The 9071-nt window shown below is 46.6% G+C and overlaps 1 protein-coding gene across 3 annotated transcripts in view; it reads right to left on the bottom strand.

The window, feature by feature from the left end:
- Positions 1–371: 371 nt before the first annotated feature.
- Positions 372–9071, bottom strand: part of LOC135914918 (uncharacterized) — a 76937-nt gene continuing 68237 nt past the window's right edge. For 2 of the 3 annotated variants that reach the window (XM_070533011.1, XM_070533012.1), the window contains 2 exons: positions 4269–4403; positions 372–1246 (listed from right to left, as the gene is read on the bottom strand). In XM_070533011.1, the coding sequence (XP_070389112.1) occupies positions 1094–1246; positions 4269–4403 (288 nt within the window). In that variant the 3' untranslated portion in view covers positions 372–1093. The remainder of the gene's footprint in view (positions 1247–4268; positions 4404–9071) is intronic. The other variant, XM_070533013.1, reaches the window with a different exon arrangement.

The following is a 9071-nucleotide window of genomic DNA, read 5'->3' as shown; positions in this document are numbered from 1 at the left end:
GCAAGGTGCAGCAATCGCTGATGACCCTTAACGCCAACAAGTGTAAATTCGTGTGCTCCCCCACCCCAGCACACACACAGCACTGTGCGTGTGTGTGTGGGGGGGGGGGGTTGTTCTCGAGTGTATGCGTGTATGAGTGTGAGCATGAATGCGGGAGTGCTAAATGGCGCCTGATAATTTAAATATGATGGGTTACCATCTAGCCCAATAGAAAATTCTACAAAACTAATATACACGACCGCCAGTGGGTATGTACTTGTTTCTAGCATTGGCTTAGTGGACGGTGGACTAGAAACAACGGGCTTCGTTTCGCGTCGTCTGTGTGAGAGATTCTTCAATTGTACCTTCACAAGTGAAATCAGTCCCCTATGGAAAGTTATTTATCGCTTAGCGTTTATTTCACCCCGCGGTTGCCTAAATTCAGAAAAGTATGTTATCAAACAGGCTGCCATTGGTCACCGGGCATACGCGTTACTTGGAAATACAAGTAATTGCTTCTTTCACCACTGCTGTCAACCAAACAGCGCCGTCACCAGCCACAGAGGGTTCAGCGTCACGCCTGATAAAAAACAAAACCTGTTCTATTGCGCTGAAGCATTTCGTTTTTCATGTTCAGAAAACTTCAAGCCAAACCTCTTAAAAGCCATTCCTCCAACATTATTACATTCGAACTGTCAATTGTAGCCGTCACTTCAAAAGAATTTTTTCTAAAAAAGGACAAGTGGTACATTTTTTCGTATTTCCATGAATCCCCAAAAACATGCGCTCCATACGCACTAAAGGAACCGTCGTGCAGCATCGTACAGCGCCACGACGCCTACAGACACATACAGCAAGTCAGTGGCGTAGGCCGTAGAACACAGGTCGGCGCATACGAAACGATAAAAATAAGACTCGATCCACTCGAATGTTTACATACGCAAGTTCACAATTAACACAGTTCACAATTCTAATCGTACATCACGAGCTTCATTCGAGTAGTTCATTTTCGCCGAAAATCATTTTTCGGTTCGTCAAAATCTTTGTTCAAACTCAAACGCAAGAACAAGCTCACGTCGCGGTGAGCCGATAACGCTCATTCAACGGCAGTCGATCAGTAATTGGGCGCTTCATGGCGCGATGCCGTGGCGGTGTTGTTGAATGCCTTCACAGTCGGCGACGTCACGAAGATGAACCGGCCGGTCGTGTTCATCGAGAGGATGAGCGTGAAAAGCAGGGCCGTCTTCATGATCACGCCTGCGAACAACTGCGCCGCCATTTTCATGCTCAAAATCTGGCCTTCGTGAGAAATGTACAGAGAAACGAGCAACGTTAAACGTCATAATGCGAGCAAAGTGGACCGACTGGAGCAGGCAAACCAGTATTTCATCGAAATATATATTAGCTAGTGGAACTCAGCGCACTAGTAAGGACAAAGAGAACACCAAAATAAGGAAACGAATTGGTAAGCCGAGCGCGGACAACTGATACCTAAGCCTAGAGTCGGCCTTTTGAGAAGAGGGTTTATCTTTATAAAGGCCCTGGCGAAATCAAGGCCATCTTTATAAATGTTCCTCCTCGCTCTCCTCATAGCTGAGACTACCATTGTACGTACACAGCTAATCAATGTGCTGGTTACGGTAATAGAAGTATCGGAAAAAAAAACTTAAGGTTAACATACGGGAGCGAAATGTTTGGCTTCGCATTTATTCATCAAAGCCAATAGCTCATGAGTGCTGTTTTTTACTCACGTTGTTGCATAGCCGACAGACTAAGATTCCATTTATCCAGTTCAAAATTTTCTTGCAGAGTAAAATTAAGCAAAATTCACGCCCGTAAAACATCATGTGTATATCAGCTCCCACGGAAATAAGACTGGGAGAATCGTTTGAACAGACAAAGTATTGCCTACTCCAATTACTGCAGGCAGCGATTTGTCTAGCTCCGGATGAAACTGAAGATGCAGTATATGCTAACATAGCTTCATGAATAATTCACCCTGCCACGGTGGCTATACTGCTTTAAGAAGATGTCTAGTCTCAGTTATTAAAATAACAATCTTATCATGGTCATCGCCGTATTACATATAAAAACCTCTACCTGTGACATTTAAAAAAATCTGATTATGTTGCCAAATGGCGATATTGATTTCATGACATCTGGCTACCATTTGCCTGCAGACAGGACACATGCGCTTTCGTGCTGCCTGTCTTTATTATGCTGTCGCTACCGCAGTTCGAATACGTTGGAAATCAGGAACATATACTACTGTATTGTCCTGCTAACGAGAAACAATTGATATTTGTGCTTAGAAATGTATTCTGCGAAGGGTGGCAAGCAACGAAGAAGAACAGTGGCTGTGCAATGCTGCGGAAGAACCACAAAATATAGCTAGCGCGGTCATACCTGAGACTCACAAAGCGATCTCATGGGTGCACGATTGATACCCCAAACATTCTTGCAACGAGCTTCCAGAAAGTGCGGGCTACAACGCACACACCTTTACTACGTGCTTGTGGTGCATGGTTTCGCTTTTTCCGCTGTGTTTGCACTTATCATTAGGGGCCATATTTGGCAAGGTTCAAGTTCGGCGGCGTTTGCCGCCGAACACTACGAACTATAGCTGCTTGAGGTGCACGTGTTACCTACCTATGCTATTGCCGCAGATGCGCTGGTTAACGGATCTGTTCTCTATGGATTTGGCATGAAACAAGAAACGCGACATCAATAATCCGTCTGCAGGAAATAAACGTCATCAGGCTCATCATTCATTTAATAAAGTGAATGCCTTTCTAGAAGCATTCGGCTATTCGCTTACATGGACAACCATCGTCGACGGTTTCTGCGCATTTTTTTAGGCGCACGTTCCTGCAGCGAGCGTCCGCGTTGCTTTTGGCGTCCTCGTAACCGAGCGAACAAGCGCAGCAAAAGGATTAAAGAGCGAGCGGGGAGCGTGGATGAAAAGGCTGTTTCACATGCCGCGATTGGGGCGAAAAAAATCGTTCTGCCGCGCACGTCGCAGAGCGATTTTCGCCGAAAGTTTTCGCATGCGTTTGCGGCAGTGCAATTTCCGTCGTAGCGATGCGCAAGGTTGCCTCCTGCTCGCGAAGTATCCATGCCTGCATCGTTAAATAAAAACAACATGGAAACTAGTCAATTATGCTATTATTATTCGATAATAGATTAGGTACCTCATATTTTAACGTTTAAAAGCGTTGAGACTTTACGACAGCTTCCAGATCTGCACAACACCGCAAGTATGATGGTGCGGCTTGTGCTGTGTCGGTGAGGTGGTTCCGTTTAGTACACTCTAGTTTCGTTGTTACTATGGAAGCCACAACTTTTTTTCCTGGATGAGTATTTGCTTTTGCAGAAGAAGCTACTACTGAGTGTGCATGTATAAGCAGCTGACGCCATATATAGCGATGAAGAGGTTGACGATGGTAGCGATCAAGTGGGTGCGTGCCTTATGTTGAAGCGGCGCCCTTCTCCCAACCTGCACAGCCTGCAGCTTCTCCTTTTAAACGAATTGTGTAAGCGGCTGGAAAGAAAAATGTTTATGAAGCTCCTAAGCCGCAAACTCTGGTGGGTAGGCCCTATTAAAACATAGCTAAAACTGGCGCGCGACATTGGTCCACAGAGCTACCAACACGCTGTAAAACAGGAAAGCGCCTATTTTGACGGCGCTTTGTTTCGTCACACATTGCGCCTCCCACATCGCGCCGATCGCTGCTACTCAGCGACGGCGCGACCAACTTGTTGGAATCCTGTCGCGGAGAGCCCACGACGTCGTGGCGGTTGCTGAGCGACGGAATTCGTTGTGTAGCTGACTGAAAATCGCGCCATGTGAAACAGCCTACAGACGGCGATAGCGAAGAGAACGCGAGGGGGAAAGCGCAGGAGGAGGGTGCAGCGGAACTATGAGGCGGAAAGCAGAGGAGGAGGGTATGGCGATAGCGTGAGAAGCGTAGTGCCGCGCACGACGGGCTTTACAGCGACGACGGTTACGAGACGGCGCCACAGCAGCGCGCGTCGTGTGTATGGAAGCAAACCGCTGCGTGAACAGAGGTCTGTCTGCGGTGGCTGCTGTGAATCGCGCCCACGCGTCACGATTAGCGAGGCAGTCGCGTCACAATTCGCACCGTTTGCAACGTGCCGCACGAGACAGATTGTCAGCGCCAGCCAATATACCACGAAGTTAAAACATTTTGCATTAGGAAGTATCATAGTCGTCGGGGAATATTTTTTTTCAGGCTACGTAGTCTCGCATCAGGTGCATTATTACCCACCAGGTGTCGCAAGGGCACTTCGGCGGCCTCGTGAAGCACCACCAAAGGCAGTGTGATGGGCATAATCAGGTTCGTCGAGGCTCCCACGGCCACGGGTATTGCGTAGTACAACGGGTGCACACGCGTAGTCGCGGCCTGCGCCATGAAGTGAGTTGTCTGAGGTCGTGCAACTGGGAAAATGGCTTTTCAACGACACATATTTATGAGAGAACAAGACCTCGTCGTAGGAGCGTTTGAACTGTGCAATAAAACAATAGCGTTAAACTAAGTTTCCATCCCAACTACTAGAATTACAGCCTTCTTTTCCTTGAGTAAGCCTCCATCTCGTGTGTTTTGGCCGTACTCATTTGCTCAATCATTGCTCCTGCACTTCGAACTTGAAATTTATTATCCATGTCCAAATAATTCCTAGGCTGCCGCTTCGCGATGTTTTGCAGAATCTCCATTCCTGAAGGGTGATGTCGTAAGGATCGATCTTCGGGCTATGAAAATCGTGCCATTAAGCAACAATAAAGCTTTGATTTGCTTTCTTTTTCTTATAGTGGAACATTTATGAATTTTGCCTGTAGCTTTAAAGATTTTTCTTTTTCTATTAACCATCATGAGCAGAAGTTTGGAAGCTTGGCTACTGCGTTTTCTTTCTTTTTTTGCGTGTGAGGTGGCCAAGAAGGTGGAGTTTACATATCCGGGGTGATGATTTTTTTATTTTTTATGGAATTTTAGAAATCGCCTATGGCAGATAGCATTATTCTTGTTATTGAGCGGGAGTATATGAAGAGGCGGACATTACTTTCACACGAAGTCGAAAGGCATGTTCAACTAATTAACACTAATTCTCAAACTAACGTGTTCGCTAGTAAGCTTGCGGCACATGTTGCATTTTAAGAATTTTAACGGGTGTGTTTTCAAAGCTTATACTCCGCTCAGGGACTATAGTTAACTAACTAACTAACTAACTAACTAACTAACTAACTAACTAACTAACTAACTAACTAACTAACTAACTAACTAACTAACTAACTAACTAACTAAATAAATAAATAAATAAATAAATAAATAAATAAATAAATAAATAAACTCTTCAGCAACCAGCAGTTAATGCTTTTGCGAAATATTACGAGCAGATGCTGAGTGCAGCAAACGGTGTTGTTTGCGGTGATATCCATTGACCCAAGTTGGAGTCGCAGGGATCACTTAGAAGAGCAGCACGTGCCCAGTGGTGCCTAACTAGTGCCGTTCGGGGTCTGCCCATATTTTGACTGCTATGGTCAGGCTGAATAATTCGGAGAGCGACGAATGGTGTGTCATAAGCTAACAGCAGATAGCATATGGCACGAAGAAACTGCAACACGCGCGACGCCAACGCGGCGCACAGACGCCCTCGCTGCTTTGAAGAAACGCGCCGAATGCCGGGCCACTCTACCGTTGGGGTAGAGCAAGCAGCGTTTGCGTCCTCTCTCTCTCTCTCTGTCGCTCTTCCCCAACTTGCAGTAACAAAAAAAGAACGTGCAAGCTCTCGGTTAGGTAGCCTATAGTTCTGCCACAAGGCAAGTTGGCGTTAAAGAGGTTCGTTGAGCAGCGGCACCTGACGGGGCAAATAATATCCCCCGTGGCCCCTGGGGCACGTATCCAGTGGCACGTGTCCGTGAGAACAGCCCACATTACGACGTGCCCCAAGTTGGCGTCGAAGAGGATCATAGAACAAGCGGCGCATATAAGCAGTGGCGCATACCCAGTGCTTCTCTGGATTAACTAACATCTTTGTTAAACTGGACTATCAGCAGCATCGGCCCATATTTCTAGATTTCATTATCTTCCGCATCGGCCCACACCCTTTAGACTGCAATACCTACCGGGTTAAAAGGGTAACTCCAGATACAGGTGCAATTTAGCTGACGAACACCTGAGGTATCTGGTTATTATTGGCTCATAGGGCCTGCGGCCACATTTCACGAAAAAAAAAAGAAACAACGCCTTAGGTCCACCACTTACATTAGCCCCTGTCCAACGTGTCACCAACGGGACGCAGTTCCCGTGCATTCAAATGTAGTGCGTTCTGCTTAGCGCCCTGTGCGGCATTTTGCTGTCGTTACATGTTCTTAGAATTTGCACATATGCTAATATTGAAAATACGTGAACATTTCCTTCCGTCCTTCTAGACGGTCTTTGTGCTCGATGTGTTCTGTGTCACAGCTATGCAATTAGCTCATCACGGAAATAGCCAGCTAGCTACCACATACATTACTCGCAACCAACTGCTACGATTGCTTTTTAGCCACGCTTGAAGAACAACGATGAAACGCTTAGTACTTTTCGGGGCTTGATGATTTGTTCGATTCACTATCGAGTTATAGGTGGCTCAGTTGCAGTTATTTATTAACCAGGCTCAACCACGGAGGCAGTTAAGCTTAGCATGTTGCCCATAAATGCTTGTGCGCACCTGAAGATATCTCTTAAAGTAACACGCCTACTTAACACGTATCCAGTACAGTAGTTATTGCCGTTCATAAATTGCGTACTGCTAAACACATTAATTACTACTTCATCGCGGCGATCACACAAAACAAAAAAAATTAAGAAATGAGGTGGCTTTTCTAACGCGCAGTCGGATAACATTTATATGTCTCATTTTACTAAAGTAGGCCTACACACAAACTTACAAGAGGTGGCTTTTGAGGCATATTTTTAAACCTCTACATTGCCAAAGATGAAGTAGCGCAATACACAGGGTAGAGAGTATAACGAAACGACAGGACCGCTCTCTGTTAGGATTGCGATGTGTTGTTGCCGACAATGCTGTATCAACTGGCATGCGTTTGTACACTACTGAAACGAAAACACTATGCACAAAAATCGCCCTCGTAGAAATACTGTAGTTGTAATGACGACAATCCTTTGCCAGCAGTGGTACAGTTTCCGAGACTGTCTCAATGTCTTGTAATTAGTTATCGGCTAGGTGCGGATGAATGACTGTGAACAAGCAAGAAAAACCGCAAAACCCATCTGATGATTCATGTCGACAATATTGGGATTAGCAAAGCAGAAAAGTAGCGACACAACGTATCGCCACCACAGAGACGCGGCCTAAATGAGGCCTGTATTGTTAAGAACGGCCAGCTGCAGTGCAAGTTTGCCAGCCATTTACGTCAGCGGTGGCAACCTCATCTTGGAATTCCGCCGCCGACCTCTAGCCACGGCATGACTAAGTCGACTTTGTGTCGGGAACAATACGCGCATCCTCCACTCTCTGTCGCTTCAGCTAGGATGCATTCGACGAAGCAGCCTTTGTGCTGAAACCGCCACCGTTACGCTCTAGCCTCGTCGCCGTTTGACTGAAGGAGTTCCATGAAGCAGGCTTTGTGCGCAACACGACAACGCCCCCCTGTTCTGCTATGAGTGGGGGAGTTGCCGCGGGAACGCCGACGAAGGCTCCTTTCCACGCGCCGACCAAGACGCAAGAGAATGTGCTACCCGGGTGCGCTACCCGGTCGGCTCCGATTTCTACGAAGCCCCTCTAACATCGGCTCCGGACCATTGCACCTGTGTGTGTGTGTGTAACCGGTTCCGGGGATAGGCGGCCTGTTTACAATGTCTGGACGAACGTTTTCCGTCCCATTGGAATCAAGGGGGGGGGGGGGGCGAGTGCTTATAAGCCATTGTTGTGCGAATGCTCGACACACTTTCTAAAGCAGTCATGTTAGACTGAGACACTCTCTCAAGCAGTCGCGTTAGACTGACGTACTTTCTCTCGCAGTCATGTTAGACTGATGAACTGCATGTAAAAAAAAAATACATATTCCTCATTCTCGATGAGAAGCAGTCCTTCCCTTCATCAACGTCCTCAGCGTGGTTAAGTTGGGCGACGGCATGGGCCAGCTACCTTCGAATGCATGCCGGACTCCAATCTTGACAACGGATCATGAGCGATGGGATTGAGCCCCCAATCCTGACAACTAGCTGACAGCGGTGAGATGTACTTCGCGACGTGGTGCTGTGACTGCGGCGAGTGCTTGGTTCTTGCTTTGACTCTCAAGGCTTCATTTTGTGGTTGTTCTGTTTAGAACAGTAGGGAAGTTAGATTGTTGAGTGTTAGCTAGGTTGTGTTTCCCTAGCTAGATTTAGAGCAGGATCAAGGCAGTAAAGCAGCAATCATGGAGTTAAGGACACTGCTGACAGACGAGTTGTTGATTGTTGGTGAGGAACTGGGCCTAGATGCACGCAAGGAAATGCTAAAATCAGAATTATTCGAGCTGATTTTCGATCAGGCCAGTAAGGAATAAATTGAAACGGGATTGGAACTTCTCAAAAAGAGAGAGAAATGAAAAAGAGAAAGAGAAGAACGGGACAGAGAAGAACGAGAGAGAGAAGAACGAGACACAGAGAGAGAGAGGTATGCGATAAAGATCGCGAGTTAAGAAAAATGCAACTGGAACTTGAAAGCAAGCGTTTGGAGTTGTCTCAAGGAAGTGAAGGGGCTCTGGGACGATCAAGTGAGGCAGAATCATAACGCATGGACGGGCTATTAAAGCCATTTGAGGTCGGGACCGACATAGGCTTGTTCCTAAGCAATTTTGAAAGGACTTGTGAGAAGATGAACTTCGGCCCGAGTACATGGCCACAGCGGTTGCTGTTATGATGCCATGTGAGGCGGCGGAAGTAATCGCCAGAATGGGTGTACAGGATGCATATGATTATGCAAAAGTTAAGGCTAGTCTCTTGAAGAAATACCGCCTTTCAGCCGAAGCTTTTCGGCAACAGTTTAGAAGCACAGGCAAGAAACACAGCGAGGGGTATCCGGAGTTT

Source organism: Dermacentor albipictus, chromosome 2 (genome assembly GCF_038994185.2).
Source record: "Dermacentor albipictus isolate Rhodes 1998 colony chromosome 2, USDA_Dalb.pri_finalv2, whole genome shotgun sequence".
Lineage (NCBI taxonomy): Eukaryota > Metazoa > Arthropoda > Arachnida > Ixodida > Ixodidae > Dermacentor > Dermacentor albipictus.
The sequence above is the reverse complement of the archived record's forward strand: the minus strand, read 5'-3'. Positions and strand labels throughout refer to the sequence as shown.